Raw genomic sequence first — 25,732 nt, forward strand, 5'->3', positions numbered from 1 at the left:
GTGATGTTAACTCCCTGGAACCCTTAAGACACATGGTGATATGTCAAATGCTACTGCCTTATTGACATTAAGCTTACTTATCTCATCATATACCTCTTGGTTGCTCACCAGTAAGTCTATTCCCACTTGAGCTTCTCACAGTTTCACATTATTTCGCACTGAGGATGAAATACCCTGATGAACTGCTCACTGAATGTTGTTTAAGAGATACTTGTGCCGGGGAGGTTTCTTTTAATTAACGCGAAAAACACATGGAATAAGTAATACTATTTATTTAAGGCCATATATTTCAGCCTGAATATTATAGGCCATCATCAGTAGCAACACTAGTTAATTACAGAGTAGAATGCAAACAATGGATTGATTTGAAAAAGTAAAAGCCACATCATGTTGAGGCTACAAATTATAGGCCAGTTTGTATGTCTGGAATTATTGTTAAAGTGTTAGAGAGATTGGTCATGACCAGGATTCAGAAGTGGGTTGATAATAGCAGTATCGTCTATTATGGGATGTCTATGTCTATTAGGGAGAGGTCATGTTTTAGCAATCTGCTAGGTACTACAAGGTGATGAATTCACTGGATAAGGGAGATGCATATACAGTGGTACTTGGATTTTTCAGAGGCCTTTGATAGATTACCACATAACAAGCTGGTAATTAAATTGAACCTTGATGGGAATGGATAAGAGACTAATGAGTTGGATAGGTAACTGGCTATCAGACAAGTTGTATATGGGGGGAGTAGTATCCAAAAGAGGAAGGTCACTAGCAGAGTACTGCAGGTATTTAACTTGTATGCTAATGATATTTGGACAGGTTTATCTGGAGATGTAAGTTGTTTGCTGATGATGCCAAGTTAGGAAGAGTTATGAGGAGCAGATCAAATGTTATGCTTTGCAGGAGGATCTCAATAGACCATGTGAGTGGGCAAGTGAATGGAGCAATCAGTTTAATGTTGCAAAGTGCAAGGTCTTGAAATTTGGCAGGCAAGGATGGGAAGCAGAGTATACAATTAATGGAAAAATTTTGAAGTAGGTGGAAGAGATGAGAGATTTGGAAACGATGATGGATGAAAACTAAAAGTTCAGGAACCACATTGCTAAAATTGTAAGAACATCACAATAGATTATAGCAATGATGAGGAGGAACTGACATGCAGAAAGAAAGAGATTATGGTTCCCCTCTATAAGGTCTTGATCAAGCTACATATGAACTAGTGTGCAGATTTGGTTTCCTGATTATCAAGGAATGTGGATATATCAGAGAGGGCCCAAAAGAGAAGGTTCACTTTTCTGGCCTATGGAATGTAGGATATGAGGACAGATTAAGGGAATGCAATCTGCAGAACCCAATGAATTGAAAAAGGAGAGGGCTGGGATATATAAGTTGGTGAGAGGTTGTTACCAGATTAATGTGGAATAGATTTTTTATAGAGAGAGAGAAGAGAGAGACAAGAATAGAACAAGAGGCCATTGTTATATGATGCTTAAGTAGGGGATGAGCAAGGGAACAAGTAGAGAGTGGTTTTGCATGGAGAGTGGTTGGTGAGTGGAATGCATTGCCTGAAAGAGTGGTGAGTGCAGAAACACTGAATGAGTTTAAGGCACAATTAAATTATCTCTTTGCATGAAAGTGTGGACCTTCCACAATAAGCCTTTTGACTCTGTGAAGGTCTGATGTTAGTGATAATAATAATTATTATTATCATTAACATATATATTATTATTATTATTATTATTAAGAGAGACCTCCAGGGAGTCAGAGACTCATCAAGGAGGCCACATACTACACACACCAGCTATCATACTTATTCTTGAATTCATTCACGCTGCTTTCACTCACAACATCCAATGGCAATCCATTCCAATCATGCACCACCCTCTGAGAGAAAAATCTATTCCTCACCCCTCTTCTTAGCGGCCTTCATTCTCAGTTTTGAAGGATGCCATCTCGTCCTTTCCCCACCCTCCATAAATTGAAATCCTGTATGAACCTTTCTGAAGTTTGTAAGTCTCAATTATATCACCACTCTTTCTCCTGCTTGCTAGTGTCTGCAATCTACAAATTCTCAATCTGTCTTCATAATCAGTATTCCACAATCCTGGTATCATTTTAACACTCTCCTTTTTATACTCTCCAATATATAAGAGATTAAGATATATTCAAGAGATTGAAGAAGTTATTGTTTTCTGAACAGGTTGAAGTTATTGGGCAGGGAAACTAATATTGAAAAGGTTGAGTGTAAGAGAGAGAAACTTTAGCACTGATTGTGTATTTATTGATCCTTATAGGCAGAATAAATTGCAGAAGAGAGGGGGAAAAAATCGGCATAGGACTACGGTAGTTAGTGACTTATATATCAGTTCTAAAGCCGGTACAAGATCTAGAGGGAATCTGCAATTTTTGTATACCAATGCTAGAAGCATTAGAAATAAGAGAGAAGAATTTTTGGCATTAGTCAGTGAAATCTCACCAAAAGTTGTAGGCATTAGTGAAACTTGGCTGTCAGCAGAAGATGTGGTCACTGGAATTGAATGTGATGGGTACAGTATTTTCAGGGAGGATAGAGAAGATAGAACAGGAGGAGGAGTACTGTTGATGATAGCTGATGTGTTGCAGCCAAAGAAAGTAGTATATCATGATGATAGACATGTGAATGAGAGTTCATTTGAGGCAGTCTGGTGCGAAATAGTGACCAACGCAACCAAATATACAGTTGGATGCTGCTATAGGCCAGGGAGTACAGGGGGAGATATTGAATTCATGCATCAGCAACTTAGTGCAATGAGTAAAGGCTTAGTGATTATTATGGGGGATTTTAATTATGGTGATATCAATTGGAAGGAGGAAATATCACGTAGCAAAAAGGAAATGGAGTTCATACATCTGCTACGAGATAATTACTTGAAACAGCACGTAACTGAAGGGACACGTGGTGTGAGAGTGTTGGACCTGGTTATTGGTTCAGAGGTTATGTGCATAAGTAAGGTGACCTCGTTACCTCCAGTTGGTGAAAGCGATCATGTGGTATTGACTTGGGAGGTTGCAAAATCTGTGGATTTTTCTATTAAGAAGGGGTATGTACGAAACTACAGGTTAGGCAATTATAACAAGCTTCGGAGTGAGCTTGCAGCCATCCCATGGCAGAACATATTGCAAGGGAAAGATGTTAGCAGTGCTTGGGATAAAATCAGTGGGTATCTGAGGAAAGCAATATCAGATTGTGTCCCCATGGTCAGGAGGTCAAACAAGGCAGGCATTAGATGGATGAGCAGTAGTATCAAGCTTGAACTACAAAAAAAGAAAATGTTATGGAGAATTTACAAGGAGAAGGGCAATCAGGACACCCATGAGCAGTACAAGGCTCAAGCTAGGAAGGTTACCAGCATAGTAAGAAAAGCTAAATCAGATTATGAGAAGACCTTAGCCAAAGAGATCAAGGGTAATCCCAAAGAGTTCTTCCGCTATGTGGCAAGTAAGAGGAAGAATGACTTCGGAAGGATAACCTTAGTGGGTGCTGATGGTATTGAGGTGACAAAATCAGATGTAATAGTCGAGTTACTGAGTGATCACTTCTCAAAAGTCTATCACCCAAGTGAGGATATCTCTATACCTATAGCAATACCTAATGTGAGAATTGAAGCTAAAGAATCAGAGGTATTAAATATATTGCGAAACTTAAATGCAAACACTGCGGTAGGCTTAGATGGAATATCAGCTCGGGTGTTGCGTGAATGTGCAAATGAATTGTCAACCCCTCTTACCTGGATATTTAATTTAAGTTTGAACTCTGGTATGGTCCCTAGGGAGTGGAAGTTAGGCAAAGTGGTTCCTTTGCATAAGGGTGGCTCTAAAACTGCAGTATTGAATTACAGACCAATCACCATCTCAGGAGTAGTGGTAAAAGTATTGGAAAAGTTGGTTAAAGACAAAATTCAAGAATGGGTGGATCAGGATATGATACTCTATAGAGGCCAACATGGTTTTGTTAAAGGTAGATCCTGCCTTAGCAATCTATTAACTATCCATAATAGAATAACATCAGAGTTGGACAAAGGAACTGGCTACACAGTGGTACTTCTGGATTTTGCTAAGGCTTTTGACAGGATACCCCATAGAACACTGTTACGCAAATTGGAGCAGATGGGAATGGATATTAAATTGGTGATATGGATAGGAGAATGGCTCAGGGAGAGATACCATAAGGTGGTGTATGGAGGAGCCGAGTCCAGAATGAGGCAGGTGACCAGTGGTGTGCCTCAGGGCTCTGTGCTTGGGCCAATGTTGTTTAATTTGTATATAAATGATATAGGAAACGGCTTAAAGGGAGATATTCAGTTGTTTGCTGATGATGCAAAGTTGTGTAGTGCAATAAAAAATCAAGCTGATGTTGAAAGTTTGCAGGAGGATTTAAATAAGCTGGTAAAATGGGCAAAAGAAAATGGATGTCAGTTCAATGTGGAAAAGTGTAAAGTCTTGCATTTTGGGATTAAAAGATTACCAGCTGTGTACTACATAGATGGAAAGGTACTCCAAGAGATTGATGAGGCTAGGGACTTAGGGGTATTGGTAGATAAGGAGATGAAGTTCAGAGGACACATTGCTAAGGTGTCCAAGATTGCACATAGGATTACTTGGTTGTTGAGGAACACACTGACATCCAGAGATAAAGAGGTTATTATTCCCCTTTATAAAGCATTGATACTTCCACATTTGGATTACTGTGCTCAGGTCTGGTCACCTGGATTCCTTGGAGATGAGGAGGCTGTGGAGAGGGTTCAGAGAAGAGTGACCAAGTTGGTGAGTGATAGTGATATAAAAAATGCTCCCTACATTGATAGATTGAGAGCTTGTGGATTGCAGAGATTGGCTGATAGGCGAAGAAGAGGGGATATGATAGAAACATTCAAATTACTAAAAGGTTTTTATAGGATTGATGCAGGGGAAATGTTTCAGCTGTGTGATAGTGATGGAAGAACAAGAGGTCATCTCTGGAAATTAAAGAAGAGTGTGGTTAACAAAGGTGTCAGAACAAGGTTTTTTGCCTGGAGGGTGGTGAATGAGTGGAATTCATTGCCTGACTTTGTTGTGAGCTCTTCATCTGTAAATGAATTCAAGAAGAGATATGACAGATATTGTTTTGCTAGTTTGGGTCTCCCGCGATGAGTCTACTGACTCCATGGAGATACCCGTAATAATAATAATAAAATAATATAAGAATCACAACAGAAACTAGGAGACTAGACCTTCACACAATAGTTAAAGTGAGGTTTTATCAAGGCCTTGTAAAGAGCCAAAATAACATCTTTATCATTACATGTGAACGTTCCTTTCAGCATTGCAATTATCATTTGAGTTGTATTTGCAATCTTTGCCGCATGACCCCTAAACTTCGACTTCCTATCTATTAACACTTTAAGATCCCCAGCCTCATCAGTTTCTTCTAGCATAATCCCACCAATATAATACGACATTGGATATCTAATCACACAAGTGAATGACTTTACATTTAATGACATTGAACTGACACCCATTTTCCCATGCCCACAATTCCAGCCTATTCAAATCATTCTATATGTATTGCATATCAGCAGCATTCCAGATTACCCTAGATATCTTTGCATCATCAGCAAATAGCTGTGTGTTGCTTGTCAAATCCTTCCCAATATCATTAATGTACAGATTGAATAACAGTGGACGAATCACTGATCCTTGTGGTACACCACTTGTTACCTTAAATCTTTCAGACTCACATCCCCCGTATACCACTTTATGATATCCGTCAGTCAGCTATCCTCTTATATTATTATTACGGGTATCTCCATGGAGTCAGTAGACTCATCATGGGAGACCCAAACTAGCAAAACAATGTCATGTCTCTTCTTGAATTCATTTACAGACGAAGAGCTCACAACTAAGTCAGGCAATGAATTCCACTCATTCACCACCCTCCAGGTGAAAAAACTCGTTCTCGCACCCTTGTTAACCACACTTTTCTTTAATTTCCAGGGATGACCTCTTGTTCTTCCATCACTATCACACAGTTGAAACATTTCTCCTGCATCAATCCTATAAAAACCTTTCAGTAATTTAAATGTTTCTATCATATCCCCTCTTCTCCGCCTATCAACCAATCTCTGCAATCCACAAGCTCTCAATCTATCAATGTAGGGAGCATTTTTTATATCATTCACCAACTTAGTCACTCTTCTCTGAACCCTCTCCACAACCTCCTCATCTCCAAGGAATCCAGGTGACCAGACCTGAGCACAGTAATCCAAATGTGGAAGTATCAACGCTTTATAAATGGGAATAATAACCTCTTTATCTCTGGATGTCAGTGTGTTCCTCAATAACCAAGTAATCCTATGTGCAATCTTGGACACCTTAGCAATGTGTCCTCTGAACTTCATCTCCCTATCTACCAATACCCCTAAGTCCCTAGCCTCATCAATCTCTTGGAGTACTGTTCCATCAATGTAGTACACATCTGGTAATCTTTTAATCCCAAAATGCATGACTTTACACTTTTCCACATTGAACTGACATCCATTACCTTTTGCCCATTCTACCAGCTTATTTAAATCATCCTGCAAACTTTCAACATCAGCTTGATTTTTTATTGTGCTACCCAACTTTGCATCATCAGCAAACAACTGAATATCTCTGTTTAAGCCATTTCCTATATCATTTATATACAAATTAAACAACAATGGCCCAAGCATGCTAATATCTATGCTAATATTCTATGCTAATATCTATGCTATTATCCATGCTAATATTCTATAACCCAAACCCATTTCCTCCAGTTTATGCAACAGTCTACTATGCTGTATTCTGTCAAAAACCTTAGCAAAATCCAAAAGTATCATGCCATATCCATTCCCCTTGTCTAGTTCAATGGTAACATTGTTATAGAATGTGAGCAAGTTGCTAAAACATGACCTTCCCTTAGTAAACTCATGTTGTTCATTGCAAAGTAGAGATTGACTGTCAACCCATGTCTGAATGCGAGCCCTGACCAATTTTTCCAAAATCTTCACACCACTCCTGAGATACTAATTGGTTGATAGTTGGATTGGATACATTGGTCTTTGCACCACTCTTACAATGGAATTAACATACATTCCTTCCAGTCCTGCAGAATCTTTCCTGTTCTGAGACTTATATTAAACATCCTGGTCAAATAGCCAGTTCAGCTGAACACTCTTGTAGCATACCTGCTGATATCCCATCAGTCCATATTGCTGAATTCTTATTCAACTTAATGTTGGAGGTTTAATGGATTTTTTACAACACTCAGAAAGGATTAAAAAGAATTTAATACTTCCTATATTTCGTCCTAGTCACTAGGACATCTACGGGGATTACAAAAATAACTAATGTAACATAACACAAATATCAGCCCCACTCAAACCTTCTTTCTGGCTAAGATATGTAGATGATGTGTTCTCTATTTGGCCTCATGGCCCAGCCACATTACACTCCTTCAGTCATCTCAATAGCCTACATCCAAGAATCCAGTTTACTATGGAAAAGGAAAAGAACAATTGTTTACCCTTCTTAGACACCTTAGCCACACGCCTGCCTAGTGATACACTTGCCTTCACTGTATACAGAAAACCTACACACACACAGGCAGATACATTCACAAACTCTCACATCACTACCCCTCTCAACAATATGGCATTATTAAAACTCTTACCAAGAGAGCCCACAATCTTTGTTCCAGTGAAACCGCCCTCACTACGGAGCTCAACTACATACACAACACTTTCTTCTCCAATGGCTACAGCGATCACAGTATCAAAAAAATAATTAGTTCCTTTCCCATTCCCGGTCCTTCTCGTCAACAAGAATTTAAAAATGCCATCACCATACCCTACATCCGTGGCACATCCGAAAAAATAGCCAATATTCTAAAAAAGTACAACCTACACACAGCATATAAACCCCACCGCAAACTTGATACCCTTATCCGTTCTACAAAAGATCAGCTCCCTCCTCTCTCTCTGCCTGGAGTTTACAAAGTACCCTGTTCCTGTAAGCTGGCGTACTTTGGACAGACAGGCAGATCAGCATCCATCTGCCTAGAGGAACACAAGTCTTACAACTGTAAACACAACTATGGTCATTCAGGCTTGGCTGACCATGTCTTGGACACCACCCACAGAGTATCATGGAAGAAAACCACCATGCTCGATCACAGCAAATTCAAGAAAGAGAGATTATTCTTAGAAGTAGCAGCAGCTCTTAGAAATCAACCAAATCTTAATAAATACGGTTGCATTAAGCTTTCGAAAATTTGGGAAACACTCATCACCAGAGATCCTACTTTATATTCCAGGCCACCTACAACCACCCTTAGAGGGCACTCCACCTAGATAGGACTTTAGTGTCACCCACGTGGTTGGGCTTAGTATTGTATGATATTTGTGCTATGTTCCATTAGTTATTTTTGTAATCCCCGCAGATGTCCGTGTGACTAGGACGAAATATAGGAAGTATTAAATTCTTTTTATTCCTTTCTGAGTGTTGTAAAAAATCCATTAAACCTCCAACATTATGTCTTCACAGCACTTAAGCCTCTATACACGAATTCTTATTCAACTTGTGCAACAGCTCTAATATCTCGTCCTCATATATCTGCGTTTCTTCATCTATCAAAGAGGTAACAGTGAGCTCAATGTTGCTTTCACTAGGTTGATAGCTTTTAACAAAATGGGCATTCATTAACTGAGCAAACCCTTCTGCATCTGTAATCCTCATGCCATCATCATTTAGAAGAGTTATTCTTTCATATTCATTCTTTCTTTTCTCTTCTTCTTCTCTACCGTCTAAAATGGGTTGAGTCTTCTCTTGAGCAGGATCTTCCAGTCTTCTCTATTCCTTGCTGTTCGAAAAAGTTCCTTATATGTTCTGCATCCCGAGATGTTCTTTATTAATTTCAGCCAGTTAATTCTTGGTCTTCTGGGTCTTCTTTTTTTAGTTGGAAAAGTATTGATTAGGACGTTAGGAAGTCTGTCTGCGTCCATACTTACAGTGTGGCCAAACCATCTCAGTTGTTGTTTTCTAATTTTTTCTATTATTGTCTTTTTATACAATAGTTCTTGTGTGACTGTGATGTTTGTTTTCTTTTCTATCCAACTTGTTCTATTTATTTTTCTTAAGCATTTCATTTCAAATGCCAGCAGTTTTTTCTCCTCTCTTTTCTTAAGTGTCCATGCTTCTGCTCCATAGATGACTGTTGGTATAATTATTACTTCATATAATTTGATTTTGACTTGCTTGGATATCTTGTTTGTTTTCCAAATTTTCTGTAATTTTCCCATGGTGGTCCATCCTATCGCTATTTTGTGTTTGATTGTTTTGGGTTCATCTATTGTTTCTGTTAGTTTTGATCCAAGATATATGAAGTTGTCTACTTGTTCTATTCTCCGTTTAGGGTGGCTGAGATGGTAGTTCTGTTCCTCCCTATTTTCATCACTTTTGTATATTTATTGTCATGTCATATGTTTTACAGGTTTCGTTTAGCTTGTTTATCAACTTTTGTAGTTCATTTGGGGTTCTTGCAATAAGGATGAGATCATCCGCATATTTGATATTATTTATGTTTAAACCACTGACATTGATTCCAGGCTCATTGTCTATTGCCTCTTTACAACTTCTAGATATCTTTCGCTTGGTTGATCAGCGGGAAGGAGTGATGACAAGAGGCCATCCCTGGAAGTTACGAAAGGAAACTGTGAGCAAGAGGGTATGGAGTGGTTTCTTTGTGTGGAGGGTGGTTGAGCCGTGGAATGCATTGCCTGATGGAGTGGTGGGAGCGAGAACGGTCAGTGAGTTTAAAGAGTGGTATGATGGACTTTGTGTTTCTCAGGGGGGGGGACCTCCCCTCAGTGAGTCTTGACAGACTTTGTGTCTTAGGAAGGACCTCCCTCGATGAGTCTTTTGACTCCTTGGAGGCCTGAATAATAATAATAATAATAATAATAATAATAATATATGTTGAATAGGCATGGGGATAATGGGCATCCTTGCATTACTCCTTTTTGTATCTCTATGGGTTCTGTTGTGAGTGTGTCCTTTTTAATTATTGCATTTGTCTTAGAGTAATATTTTATCAGAAATTGTATTATGTATTTGTCTATTGCTTTTTCTAGTAGAATTTTAAGAAGGATTTCTCTGTTGATGCTATCGAAAGCTTGTTTAACGTCCACAAAACAACAATATAGTTCTTTATGGTCTTCCCCGCTGAACTCTGCTAGTTGGTGCAATGTGAAAATTTGGTCTATTGTTGAATAGTTTCCTCGGAAACCAGCTTGTTCTATGCCTATCATTTCTTCATTGGTGTTTTTTAATCTATTTTGTATAATTCTTACAAATATTTTATAGGTGTGAGGGAGTAAATTGATTGGTCTGTAATTTCTGCAGTCTCTTTTGTCTCCTTTCTTGTATATTGAGATGATCTTTCCAGTTCTCCAGTCATCTGGGATCTCTCCTGTTTGTAGTATTTTATTGAATAGGGTTGTTAAATATTCTCTTGATATGCTGCCTCTATATGACCACAGTTCAGTAGGGATAGTATCAATGCCAGGTGCTTTTTTTGCTTTTCATCTGTTTTATTGCGTATCTAGCTTCTTCTTGTAAAATTTTTGGGTGGTCATTATTTTCTTCTATTGTTGGCATTGTAGTTTTGTTTCCTTGGTAGAAGATAGTCTTAAGACTATGGCTTGACCAGATTTTTCTTAAATCTTCAATATTCCTGGTTTCAGTCATCTTGTTGTTTATCATTGTTACTGCTTTTGCTGAGAATTCCTTTGTAATTTCTCTTACAGTATCATGGAAGACTTTTAGGTTGTTTTTCTAGTGCTCTGTATTTTTCTGTATTCTCTTCATTGTTTTGTTGGTTTACAAGTATCTTGGCCTCTCTTTTCTCTTCTATTGTAGCTACGATTTCTTGGGTTATCCACTGTTTGTTTATTTTGGGTTTGGTACCTAGAGTTACTTTTGCAATTGATAACACTGTTTCTTTTCCTTCTTCCCAGTATTTTTTGCTGTTCTGGAAGATGGAGGGTTTTAATTTCAAGCACATCTGTTCTAAAAATCGACTTCTGCTTGAGCTATCTTTTAGTTTTGATAGGTTGATGTTTTCTTCTTTTCTAATATTGTTTTTCCTGTTGAATTTTATCTTCACTTTGGCAGTTAATATTTCATGGTCAGTGTCAAAATCAAAACTTCTTAATGTTTGTACATTATTTACTGATCTTTTCCATTTTTTGTTTATGATGATATAGTCTATGCAGTTCTTTATCTTACCATCTGGGGATGTCCATGTTATTATTATTAGGGCATTGATAGAACAATGTATTTGTAACCATTAGATCGTTTGCTTTACAGAAGTGGAGTAATTGTTCTCCTCTGTCGTTAAGCTCTCCATTTCTAAATTTCCCCATCACATATTTTTTATCTGCTGTGAACTGTCCTATTTTAGCATTAAAATCTCCCATCACTCTCATGAGTAATGGTTGCATATATTTGGATTATTTTAATTGTTTGCCCTTTTCTTTTGCTTGAAGTTTGGATGTGATTATTCTAGGAGACACTGGTTTTATTTCAATTACTGAGTGTATAAGTTTCTTTTCAATTAATAATGCAACTCCTCCGTGTATGTTATCTTTTCTTCCTGAGAAGTATAGGCTTCCTTCTGGTAAATCCACGAATCCATCTCCACACCAATGTGTCTCTGATAAACCTAAAATACTCCATTTCAGTCTTTTTAAATTTTCCTGGACTAATTACAATTTTCCAGGTTGGTATAGTGATCTTATGTTGAGGGTGGCTACATGTTTCACGTCCTTGGCTGACCACATTGCTGATTTCTCACCTACTCTATGTGGTCTTCGAGTAGGCGCGTCGGCTGTCCCATACACAGTAGCATTATCTCAGTTTGTAGACGTTCTCCTGCTCATGAAATTTACTGGCATAATAATGTAGCCAGCTTGCCATGCCTCTGCTACATCCTTTGGTCCACGGCTCTTTATTCTTTATTCAGAGCAAACCATTTGGGTTTCCCCCATCCGCCACCCGGGGGATGCGCCTGGTAGGAGTGTGGTCTCTCCCAAGTGCTTTTTTTTTACTTTTTCTTTTTTTCTTTCTTTTACTTGCAGCATATTGATAGAATTCTTGTGGGTTGTCTTTAGCATGCAGAGCCAGTTTCTTTTCATATACAGACTTTGCTTTCCATACAAGAGTTGTGACTATTCTAACCTGCTACTTATAACGTTCATAACAGATGTCATCCCTATGCACACGGTATTCCTTCCAAGTCATCCTTTTCTTACAAATCTCTTGCTTAATAAGATTACACATCCATTTGACTCCTACTCTATTTATTCTTCAAACTCCCTGGACACATTCTGATATCGCATCATTTAACTATTCTTTAAATGCTTCCGATGCACTATCGATATTCTTTCCATCCAGCAACCAATCCCATTCCACTGAACTTAGTATACTCCTCAGTTGGTCATAATTTCCTGCTTTGTAGTTCAACATGTAACCTTTTCTGAATGGAACATTCATAAATATAGTCACTTCCCAAGTGAGTACCGCACGATCAGTGTCATTAACCAGAGGCAGAATAGTTACGTCTTTACTTAAACGACCTCTGACACTATAATCAAAATTAACATTCTTTGACCTCAAGTTCCTTCTATCACATGCTGCTTGAGGAAGTTGTCCCACAACAGCTCAATAAATGCATTTTCATTCCTCTCATGAGATTCTACTGCTACCCAATCAATATTTCGATAATTAAAGTCTCCCATTATGATTGCTCTTTTCACTCATCTTTTCTATTTGGTGATGCATTTCTTCATCACTAGCAACCAATCCACCAGGTCTGTAACAACACCCCACTATGTAATTGACCTTGTTAGATTACACCTCACACCAGATGGCTTCAAACTCACTGCCACATGAAATATTGTTAGTAGTACTACTACTACAATCATAGGTCTCAACTCTAACTGGATTCAAGTCATCCGATATCATTAGCAGCACACCCCCCCTCCTCTCCTATTCTCTCTATCCTTCCTAAAAATACTGTACCCTTGACACTTAAGTACCAGTTAGTAGGTCTGATTCTGATAGGTATTAATGCGACCTGGCTATCAGAATCCGACCTACTAACTGGCATCAACAAACTCTATCCCTTTGTTTCTGATACTCCTAGCATTCCTGTACAGACATAATAATCTACCTGTTTGTTCTTTTGTACTGTCTCGTCCAGTCTGCCTGACACAGTTGAACAACTTGCAGATCTCTATTCTTTTTAATGCCTTACACATGTAGACTTCTTTGCACACATTTGATGGATCCACCAAATATATAATATACATATATGCATATGTATGTATGTATGTATATATATACATATGCATATATTAAATATACATATATGTAATTATATATATTATTATAATATATGTAATGATGATGTAATGGGAATGATGGTGGATTCAGCTGCAGTCGCAAGTGGCGTATTGCCAAGTCCTCCGCCATTTAAGAACCCCATTATAAGCAATATCATAAGGGACTTTGTGGCATGCAGCACTTGTGGCATGTATGCGTCTCGGGAATTGGATATGTGAATTGTGAAAGAGAGCGTATATGCACAAAATGCAGCAGTTGGAGGAAATAAGTGCATTAGAAATATCAATATCCAACCTTGTTGCTCCAGGAATGGGGAATAAATGTAGGAAGACAAGTAGTGTGATAGGAGAGAAAATGAAAAAAATATACATATATGAATGAGAAAATAATAGTTGATAGTGTGGAAGGTGTGCGTGACTGTGAAAGTTTAGGAGATGGTTTTGTTTGGGAGAGTGAATTTAGATTAACAGTGACTGACCTGCAGAGGGAGATAGATGAGCTGAAAGAGGAGGCGGAATGCCTTGTGAATGAGAGCAGAAGTATGAAAGATAAAATTAGGAGAATGGAAGAGATAAATGCAAGGCGAATCAGAGTAGGGGAGAGAGAGAATTTTGGGAGTGTTAGAAGAGGAGAGAAAGGAAACAGTAGAAGAGAGGGAATGAGAAAGAGGTATGGGAATGCTAGAAGACGAGAGGATGGAAACAGTAGAAGAGACAGAATGAAAGAGGGATATGGAAGTGCTAGAAGTGGAGAAAATGGAAACAGTAGGAGAGAGGGAATGAGAGAGATGTATGGGAGTGCTAGAAGAGGAGAGAATGGAAACAGTATTAGGAGAGAGAGGTATGGGAATGCTAGAAGAGAGAATAGCAGTAGAGGAGAGGGAATGAGAGAGACCTTTGGGAATGAAAGAAGAGGAGAGAATGGAAACAATAGGAGAGATGGAATGGTAAGAGGTATAATGTATGGTGACTCAACGATCCATGGTGTTCCAGATAGGATGTGCAAGGAGTGTTTGCCAGAAGGAACGATAGAAAGGGTGGCTTTGGCAGTTAAGAGAGGTGAAAGGGTGGATGAAATGATTGTGATCGTGGGAACAAATGACTCGAGTGGTGGTGTAAATAGGGCAGCGAGAGATATGAGATTCTTGCTTGAGGTAGTACAAAAGAAGACACAGAGAGGAAAGGTAATGTGTGTGTTGCCTAGGTATGAAAATGACGAACTGAGCAGAAGAGCAGTAATATTGAATGATATGGTTGCTAGAATGTGTGACAAGAGCGGACTGGAATATGTAGATACTTGGAGTGCATTTGAGGACAGAGAGGAATTATATGCAAGAGACCGCTTACATTTGAATGAGGAAGGACGTAGGCATCTGGAGAGATTGCAGTTCTGAACGAGTCAGTGTGTCCCAGGGAGTATGATAGCAGGGGTGGCCTCTTGTGGTATTGGATACTTGGGAGAAGGGAGATGACATCAGGTAACACTGAGCCCAGTGGAATCTAGAGGGGATAATGTTAGGTATAGAAACAATGCTATATGCTTTATACTAATGCCATGAATATCCGGAATAAGGGAGAGGAATTGGTGGCACAGATAGCATCAGCCTGGCCAAAAATTATTGGGATCACTGAGACATGGTTGACAGAAGAGGCTATAATAACAGGAATAGAAATCGCTGGGTACAGCATTTTTTGGCAGGATAGGAGGGGAAAGCGTGGTGGTGGAGTACTGCTTATGATAAGTGATGACCTATGTCCACTAAGAGTGGAGGCTTTGGAAGGCAGTGAGACAAATGATTTTTAGAGCATATGGTGTGAGGTAGAGGTGGGCAAGACAGGATATTTAGTGGGGTGTTGCTATTGACCCAGGAGCACAGAGGATGGGGACCAAGAGATGTTTAGACAGTTAAGTTTGGCAAGTGCAAGAAGAATGATTGTTATGGGAGATTTTAACTACAGTAGTATAAATTGGAGGGAGGAAGATGCATTTAGCAATAGGGGAATGGAATTTCTAATATTCTTGAGGGACAAATGTCTTAGGCAACATATAACAGAGGGAACAAGCGGTTCAAGAGTTTTGGATTTGGTTATAGCATCAGAAGAGTTGATAATAACTGAGATGACATCTCTCCCACCAGTTGGAGAGAGAGACCATATGGTTTTGACTTGTAAAATAAATAGACATGCAGAAGTATCAAAGAGACGGGAACTTATGTGGAATTATAAAGCAGGTAATTATAATAGTCTTAGATGTCAACTTCGGGAAGTTTCATGGAGGGAAGAATTGGAAGGATGGGATATCATTAGTGCATAGGAAATTGTGAAAGAATATTTGTTAGCAGCAATGGTAAGTTGTATACCACGAGTGAAGAAGAGGACACAATTTGGAGTAAAGTGGATGACAAACAATATTAAACAGGAATTGCATGCGAAAAAGAGGCTATGGAAGAGATATAAGGAGACAAGTGAAGAGAAGATGCATGAAGAATATAAGACACAAGCCAGAAGAGTGACTAGTGTGATAAGGAAAACAAAACTGGAATATGAGAGGAGATTGGCCCTAAGATCCAAAGAAAATGCTAGGGAATTTTTTAGCTATGTGGCCAGTAGGAGAAGAAATGACTGTGGAAGAATGATATTGTGGGATAAAAATGGGAATAGAGTGACTGATGTAGAAAACATAGTGGAATTGTTCAATGAACACTTTATTGGAGTATTTCATCCTAGAGGAGTCAGTTTTAATGCTAGAGGGATAGGGCAGGATCGAGGTTTAGAGGTACAGGAGAAGAGTGTGTTTCAAATACTGAGTACTCTGGATGTCAGTAAAGCTGTTGGACTGGATGGTATTTCATAATGAGTTTTGAGAGAATGTGCTAAGGAACTGACAATGCCTTTAACCTGACTTTTCAATGAAAGTCTGGCTGCAGGAAAGGTGCCCAGGGAATGGAAGGAAGGTAAGATAGTGCCATTGCATAAAGGTGGTAACAGACTGGAAGTGTCAAATTATAAGCCAGTTTGTGTGTCATCAGTAGTTGTTAAGATCTTGGAGAAAGTGGTGAGGCACTTGGGCAGATGAGGATAATGTTATCTGTGAGAGTCAACATGAATTTGTTATAAAAGGCTAGCAATATGCTAGCCTTTTATAATAAAGTTACAAGAACATTAGATGAGGGAAAGGCATATACTGCAATTTTCTTAGACTTAGCGAAGGCATTTGACAGGGTGCCACATGATAAGCTGATATTTAAGTTGCAGCACATGGGTCTGGATGTCAGATTGGTCAACTGGATTCAGGATTGACTGTCTGATAGGTATCAGAGAGTTGTGTATGGTGGGGCAGTTTCAAGGAAGCAGAGGGTTACAAGTGGGGTCCCACAGGGCTCAGTACTAGGACCTATATTGTTTAACCTTTATATCAATGACATTGCCAGTGGATTGCAAGGGGATATTCAGTTGTTTGCGGATGATGTGAAGCTGGGAAGGATTATTAGTAATAGCGCAGATGTGGTAGCCCTGCAAGAGGATTTAAATAAGCTAGAGATGGGCAGTTTAATGCAGCAAAATGTAAGGTCTTGAGGTTTGGGAAACATCGATGGGATGCTGCATACTCTATGGGAGGAGTTATACTGGAAGAAGTAGGGGAGACAAGAGATCTGGGGGTTGATGATTGATAGAAACCTGAAGTTTAGGGGACATATTGCAAAGGTGGTGAAGGTAACATAGAAGATTGCTGCAATTATGAGAAGGACACTGACCTGCAGAGATAAGAGGGTTATCATTCCGTTGTATAAGTCTCTGATCAGACCACACTTGGACTGTTGTTCTCAGATTTGATCCCCATGATTTGAAGGGGATAAATAAACCATGGAAAGGATACAAAGACGGATGACAAAGACGGTTTCAGGACTGTACAAGGATAGTTATGAGGATAGGCTGAGGGAATGTGGACTGCAGAGTTTGGTGGATAGAAGAAGGAGAGGTGATATGATTGAGACTTTTAAACTGTTGAGAGGTGGTTACAGGGCTGACACTGGGGAGGTCTTTCGCTTGGTTGAACAGTGGGAAAGGGTGATGATAAGAGGCCATCCCTGGAAGTTACGAAAGGAAACTGTGAGCAAGAGGGTGAGGAGTGGTTTCTTGGCATGGAGGGTGGTTGAACCGTGGAATGCATTGCCTGATGGAGTGGTGAGAGCGAGAATGGTCAATGAGTTTAAAGAGTGGTATGATAGACTTTGTGTTTCTTAGGGGGGGGACTCCCCTCGATGAGTCTTGACAGACTTTATGTTCTTAGGAAGGATCTCCCACAATGAGTCTTTTGACTCCATGGAGGCCTGAATAATAATAATAATAAATAATAATAATAATTATTATTATTATTATTTAACAGTATTATTTTGATATGATACCTCTCTAATTCTGTTCCTTCCACGTCTTTTCCATCGTTCCTTCTCACACTCACACTGGCAGGGTGTGAGTTCTTTAATTCCATAGCGCAATTGGAAGAACGACGTGACATTGCGCCCTTCAATTGGAATAGGCCTAAGTTTGATTCTCGTCGCGATGGGAAGAATCTTTATCTGGACGATTTCAATCAAAGGTGAGTTAGCCGATCTCATATGGAGGTAGCAAGGTTTTTTCTCCTGGGAACTTGGGTTTTTCATCCCACATACAGACAAATCATCCCTTCAGAACACATGCAGTTTACAGACAAAAAATACTGGTAGAGGTAGGCAGTAGATGGCGTTGATGGAGATGATTCATAGTAGAGGTTTGGTGTAGTGGTTGAGACAGTTGTAGGTGTCCTCCCGCGATGATCTTCGGACTCCTTGGAGGTATCATGAATAATAATAATAATAATAATAATTCTGCTGAGGTTGAATTCTATCAACAGATGAGTTTTCAGCATTTACCTTGGTACCCCAGTGCAAGCAATGGGCCCTTCATTTAGTGAGGACAACACCCAAGCTGGCATGGCATTTTATCATTATACCATTGCTTTTATTTGTGGTTTAAACCAATATAAAATACAGATTATTCAGCTTAAGCCGAAACTGCTAGTCCATCATTTTTCATTCAGTATCCAGGTGGGTAATGGTGCATATAAGGTAAGGATTGGAAACTGGATCAGAAGCCCTAGTCAGTTCTTTGCATTTCTTATAGGCTATGCAGGGTTCCTTTCTCAGTCATTCAGCTTTGACACTTAAGCGACCTCTATCTGAATAGTGAGATAAGAATATGTGCTTGGTAGCCACAGTTTTGACTGAACAGAATATATTTTAAAATAATAATAATAATAATAATATATACTATCTGTAGAAGAAATCAGGAGATTCCAAGATAACAGTTTTCCTTGTTTGTATTGCAAAATATTCATCAAAATAATGCATATATTTTATATAAAGGTCATACTTGAAATCCTAGTCTTTATTCCATTTAAATTCCTAGGCCATTACTTACAATTTATTTATCGTCTGTTTCTTTCTTTCTCTGTAGATTGTATCCAGTTGCTCCATTCCTGACAAAGATCCTTGATAAAGATGTGGAAGTTGATGGGTATAATGTTCCTTCTGGGGTAAGGAAACTAAACTATGTTAAATACAGAATTGCTGATAATCAGTATTTATATTACAAGCACAAGAGAATTTACTTTTGAAGATGATTTAAAATGTTTTAAATTTCTCTTAATTGGGCATTTCTCAGCATCTTACTTGAATCAGAAGTCAATACTATTCTTATGATTCTTGAGATGTATTGCTGAAATGTGACTTCTTTGCTATTATATAATACACTTTTTGAGAGAAACAAAAATGATGCTGTAATAAGTATTTATCTACAATATTTAGTATACATTAAAGTTATTTATTGTACTGAATAACTTAAGAAAATTATTACTGGCTTTCATATTCATCTATAAAGAATTGCTCTATATAATTTTACTGAATATGAAAAATATGCTAAGAAATGCTGAATTATGGAGAAGGTTGAATATAAATACATTTGAATTGCTGCATGAATGAAATTAAATAACTTTACTTAAATTTATAAACATTTTGTAAAGAAAACAACCATGTTAGTGGTTTAAATTTACATAATTTTTTCGTCGGTTTAGATTTTTTTTAGTTCATCATGATTTTGCTCCAATTTAATTTGAAGAAGATAATGTGGTAGATTGTAGCAGCAGATTACTTGGTGATAAACAATTTTCCTTGTCTAATGCAATATTCGTCTTCTTCTTCTTATTATTATTATTATCAATGTATGGGGACCTCCATGGAGTCCGAAGACTCATCACGGGAGACCCAAACTATCCACACAAACTATGATACCTCTCCTTGAACCCATTAACAGATAAAGTGCTGACCCTGGCAACTCATTCATTCATTTACAACTTCCCAAGTGAAAAATCTGGTACTCATGACTCGACCAACCACACTCTTACTCAATTTCCAAGAATGACCTCTTGTTCTGCCTCCCCTTCTAGCCAAGTGCTGAAACATTTCTTCTGCATCAATCATATAAAACTCTTTAAGTATCTTAAATGTTTCTATCATATCCCCTCTTTTTTTTTTTGCCTACAAACCAATTTCTAGTCTACAAACTATCAATCTATCCTCATATGGAGCATTCCACAGACCACCCACCATCTTGAGAGGTGAGTGGTCCATGGACCACCCAGGAGACCAGATCGAGCATAATACAGATGTGAACATAACATGGCCTTATTAAAAAGGAATAACAACTTCTTTATTTCTACTTCAATAGTCAACTAATCTTATGAGCTACCTTAGCAATATATCCACAAAACTTCAACGTTCTGTCTACCCCTACTTCTGAATCTCTAGCTTCACCTATTCCCTGGAGTACAGTTTCATCAGTGTGGTACACAGCTTGTAATCTATATATCCCAAAATGCATAACTTTACGTTTCTCCACATTAAACTGATATCCATTATCTTTTACCCATAAGGACAGACTATTTAAATCATGCTGCAAGCTCTTCACGTCATCTTGATTCACTATTACTCTGTAATTAGCATGCCATAGCATGCAGGCTAAAACAGGCGACTAACAGCCACCCTCTTATCCACAGAACTAGTGTCATATCAATCCCTATTTGTTCTAATTTGCATAACAGAGTTCCATGTGGTATTCTGTCAAATGGCTTTGCAAAATCCAGCAGAATCACCGTGTAGCCATTTCCTTTATCCAACTTAGTTGTCACTCTATTATAAAAAGTTAATAAATTACTAAAGCATGATCAACCATATACAAAGCCATGCTTTTCCTCATAGAGGGGCAGCATGGCTTTGTGAAAGGCCATGAGAGGATCGTTTGTAAAGGCCTTTCACATGGCCATGAGAGGATCGTATTCTTATCTTCTTCTTCTTCTGCAGCTTCTCCCAATTAAGCGGGGTCACTGTTGATGATGAGTCTCCTCCACATCCTCCTGTCTTGGGCTGTCACCACATCCAAGTTCTTCATCCTCAAGTCCTTTTCTACCAGCTCCCTCCATCTCTTCTTTGGCCGCCCACGCTTCCTCCTCCCCTGCACATCCATCTGCATGATCCTTCTTCCCACATATTCATCCTCCCTCCTCATCACATGACCAAACCATCTCAACCTTGCCTCTTGTATCTTCTCTCCTAAGTTCGTAACTTTCACTGTTCCCCTCACATAGTCATTTCTCAGATGATCCTTTCTGGTCACACTGCACATCCACCTAAGCATTCTCATCTCTGCTACTTCCATCCTGCTGATGTTATTTTTCCTCAGGGCCCACAGTTTCTACAGCATATGTCATAGCTGGTCTCACTACTGTGCTATAGATTTTGCCTTTCAGATTGATCAGCACCCTCTTATCGCATAACACTCCAGCCATCTTCCTCCAGTTCCTCCAACCCGTTTGTATCCTGCATCCCACTTCCTTCTCAGCTCCTCCATCTTCTTCCACTGTTGAACCTAAGTATCTAAAGTCCCTCACCTTCCTGATGACATTTCCTTCCAGCTCCAGATCTGTCTCCTGGCCACCGCCCACTGTGCAACACATATACTCTGTCTTACATCTGCTCAGTCTCATATCTCTCTCTCTCTCTCCCAGTACTTTTCTCCGTCTTTCCAGTTTAGTTCCTGCTTCTTCTCTTGAATCTGCACACAGCAAGATGTCATCTGCATACAACATTGTCCAAGGCGCATCTTCTCTCACCTCCTCCGTCACCACCTCCATCACAATATTAAACAGAAACGGACTTAATGCTGAACCTTGATGCAAGCCAACTGTTACTTGAAAACTTTCTGTCTGTCCCAGACAGGTCCGAACACTTGTCTTCACATTTCTGTACATCTCCCGCACCAACCTGACATATTTCTCCAGAACCTTCTTCTCCCTCAAAAACCTCCAGACTTCTTGCCTTGGCACTCTATCGTATGCTTTCTCCAGATCAATAAATACCAGATGAAGCTCCCGTTGTTTCTCTCGAAACTTTTCCATCATGTGCCATAACCCAAAGATAGCATCTGTTGTTGATCTACCAGGCATGAAGCCAAATTGTTCCTTTGCAATCTCCACCTCCTTCCTCAATCTTCCATCAAGAACCTTTTCTAGGATTTTCATTGTGTAAGACATTAACTTTATTCCTCTGTAATTTTTACAGTCTTGTGCATCCCCTTTACCTCTCCCTCCATTCCTCGGGTATATTTTCCTGTTGGCAAACTTTCATGAACAGGTCCCACAGCAGGTCAATTCCCTCTTCCCCAGTGCCTTCCGTGCCTCCACTTGAATCCTGTCGCCGCCCACCGATTTTCCATTCCTCATCCTCTTCATGGCCTCCGTCACTTCCACTCTACTGATGTTCTGCACCATCCCCCTCAGATGGCTGCCCATCTTCTCTGTGAGTCCTTGCATTTTCCTCATTCAAAAGTCCCTCAAAGTATATTCTCCATCTGTTTCTTATGTCCACATCCCTCCATAATACTCTTCCTTCAGCGTCTTTGATCTGCCTCACATGTAAGATGTCCTTTGCTGCTTTATTTCTACATTTTGCTAGTTGGTAAATTTTTCTCTGTCCTTCCTTTGTTTCTAATTGATCATACAAATCTTGATATGCCATGGCCTTTGCCTGTGCCGCAACTCTCTTGGCTTCTTGCTTTCTCTCTCTGTACACCTCTCTGTCCTCTTCCACTCTTGACTCATCCCACTCCTGCTTTGCCTTCCTCTTAGCTGTCACTGCCACTTGTACATTATTATTCCACTACCAACCCTCCTTCTGCTCTCTAATCTTTCCAGATGTCTCACCAAGCACCTCGATTGTACAGCTCAGGATTACTTTTGAATTATGTTTCCACCAATCTTGTACACTTTCCAGTCCATCCGAAATCCTCTCTAACACCCTCTCCCTAAAACGATTCCTCACACTCTCTTCTTTTAAGCGAAACCACTTAATTGTCTTCATCCCATGGCTTCCAGAAGTTCTTATCTTCGATCTTATTTTAAAGTCTGCACACAGCAGCCAGTGCTGCTGTGCCACTTGATCTGTTTGAATTACTTTACAATTTGTCACAACCTTAAGATGTTTTCTTCTAATCAAAATGCAGTAGTCAATTTGTGAACTGTTGTTGCCATGAGAGGATCGTATTCTTATCCACCCATTAATTCTCTTTTTGACTAATTATTCCAGTAATTTTACCCTCACTCCTGAGATACTGATTGTCTATAATTTGTACTGCAGTCTTAGAATCTCCCTTATGTAACGGAATTATTTGTCCTCTTTCCACTCCTTTGGAACTCTGCAAGAGCTGAGACTTAAAGAGTTTAGTCAGAGGCATTGCCAGTTTCCTTGTTTATTCTTACAAAATGTGAGCCGATACCTCCATCTAATACCACAGCTGTATTTACATTGAGATTCTGCAATATCCTAAGTACCTCCAATTCATCCACCTTTGTTCCTGCATTAGTGTCTGTCACATATGTTAAAGCAGTAACCTCACTAGGATGATATACCTTTGCAAAGTGGTCACTTAGTAACTCAACTGTTTTATCTGCTTCCATCATCTCGTCACGATCAGCAGATATTAAGATTATTCTTCCATGATCATTCTTTCTCTTACTTACCACATAATAAAAGAACTCTTTGGGATTTCCTTTATCCTGTTGGCTAGTTTCTTCTCGTAATCTGATTTTGCCATACTTCCTTACCATACTGGTCACCTTTCTTACTTGATTCATGTACTGTTTGCTGGTAACCTTTCTCCTTATATATCCTCCACAGCATTTTCTTTTTCTGCAGCTCATGATTAATGACATTACTCATCCAATTCCTACCTGATTAATCCTCCTTACCTTGGGTATACAATTTAATATTGCTTCCTCTAGACACCTTTAACTATCTCCCATACACTACTAACATCCTTTCCTTGCACTGTTTTATGCTATCACACAAACTAAAGCTTTCTCCTTGTCATAATCACCTACATTGTAGTTCCACATATACCCCTTCTATACAGAATATTCCTCGTATTTTACAATCTCCCAAGTCAAGACCGCATGGCAACTTTCACCAGTCAGAGGCAATGTGGCCACCTTGGTTATGGATAGCTCTTCTGATCCTATGACCAGGTCCAACACTCTCACACTCCTAATCCCCTAGTCCTCTCCATCACATACTGCCTCTGGTAATTAGGTGTAAAATTCCATTTACTTCCTGCCATGTTTCTTCCTTCCAGTCTATATTTCCATACTTGAAGTCATCCATAATAATAACTTGACCTGCCATTATTGTGCTAATATGCTGATAAATGTCTTACAGATCATCCCTGGAACTACCTGGCCTATAGCAGCAGCCAACTGTACATATTTTGTCTTATTGGCCTTCATCTCACACCAGACTGCCTCTAATGAACCATCACCCTCCCATCTATCTCCTATTCTTCATCATCATCATCATCAAATTCCTGACATGTACCCTCAAGGGGTGTACAGGATATGATAGTACTACATGAAAAATGTACATAATTACTAACTTCCTATCTACAATTTTAATCCAAATCAGTCTATTACTTGTCAAGACTCCAATATTATCAGATCTTATATTTCTGTCATCTAAGGCACTTTGTACCCTATCAAACCACCTATATCTTGGTCTTCCTCTGGGTCATTTTCCTGCCAACCTGGCAGAGAACACTTGTTTTGCTAATCTTTCTTCGCCCATTCTGTTTAAGTGACCATACCATCTGAGATTAACTCTGCTAATGCATTCCTGGATGCCGACAATGTCATGTTCTTTCCTAATATCCTCGTTTTTAATGTGATATTGCCATTGATGCCATCTGTTCATGCCTCTAATCTTTCTCAGGACTCTCATATCTGCAGTCTCTAGTCTTGGTCAAGTGTTTTACTTCTGACCCAGCTCTCATATCCATAAGTTAAAACTGGCTTGAACACTGTCTTGTATAGCTAATTTAGTGTTCCGACTAATTTCTCTCTTATTCCATATGAATTTATTCAATTGACTTCCTACCATACCAGCTTTGTTGATTCTGTTGTCTATTTCCATATTATTATTATTATTATTATTATTATTATTATTATTATTATTCAGATCTCCATGGAGTCAAAAGACTCATCGAGGGGAGGTCCCCCTAAGAAACACAAAGTCTATCATACCACACTTTAAACTCATTGAACATTCTCGCTCTCACCACTCCATCAGGCAATGCATTCCACGGTTCAACCACCCTCCACGCAAAGAAACCACTCCTTACGCTCTTGCTCAGTTTCCTTTCGTAACTTCCAAGGATGGCCTCTTGTCATCACTCCTTCCCGCTGTTCAACCAAGTGAAATAACTCCCCAGTGTCAACCCTGTAACCACCTCTCAACAAAATTTCCTCTAGTCGGTGACTAGATTTGAACCACCAAATCCTTTCTTCGTGCGGTCAAGTACCGTAGAGTGCAAACGCCACTTCTACTGAGCTACACAGGCTCTCATCCTCACTAAAAATCGTGCCTAAGTAGCTGAAATGTTTTACTTGTTCCATAGGTTCCCCGTTCACAACACAGTTGACATTTTCAACAATTCTACCTATTTTCATTGTCTTTGTCTTTTTATTGCTGACCTTCATACCATATCTATTACAACAGTTATTCAATTTAGTCAGGGAATCTTGCAGACTTGTAGCAAATTTATTTAGAAGTATAACATCGTCTGCATAAAGCAAAGAGCTGACATTAACATCTCCAATTTTGATATCATGTTTAATACCACTTTCGTTCATAATGTGATCCATATAGATAATGAATAAC

At 39.1% G+C, this 25,732-nt stretch overlaps 1 protein-coding gene across 1 annotated transcript in view; it reads left to right on the plus strand.

The window, feature by feature from the left end:
* sad (Cytochrome P450 family protein sad) overlaps positions 1-25,732 on the plus strand; it is a 170,737-nt gene that overhangs the window by 95,169 nt on the left and 49,836 nt on the right. The window contains exon 6 of the mRNA XM_090399952.1: positions 18,930-19,008. Within this exon, the coding sequence (XP_090256078.1) occupies positions 18,930-19,008 (79 nt within the window). The remainder of the gene's footprint in view (positions 1-18,929; positions 19,009-25,732) is intronic.

This window comes from Typopeltis vanoorti, chromosome 11 (genome assembly GCF_054136105.1).
Source record: "Typopeltis vanoorti isolate ZY-2024b chromosome 11, IOZ_Tvanoo_1.0, whole genome shotgun sequence".
In the NCBI taxonomy this organism is placed as follows: domain Eukaryota; kingdom Metazoa; phylum Arthropoda; class Arachnida; order Uropygi; family Thelyphonidae; genus Typopeltis; species Typopeltis vanoorti.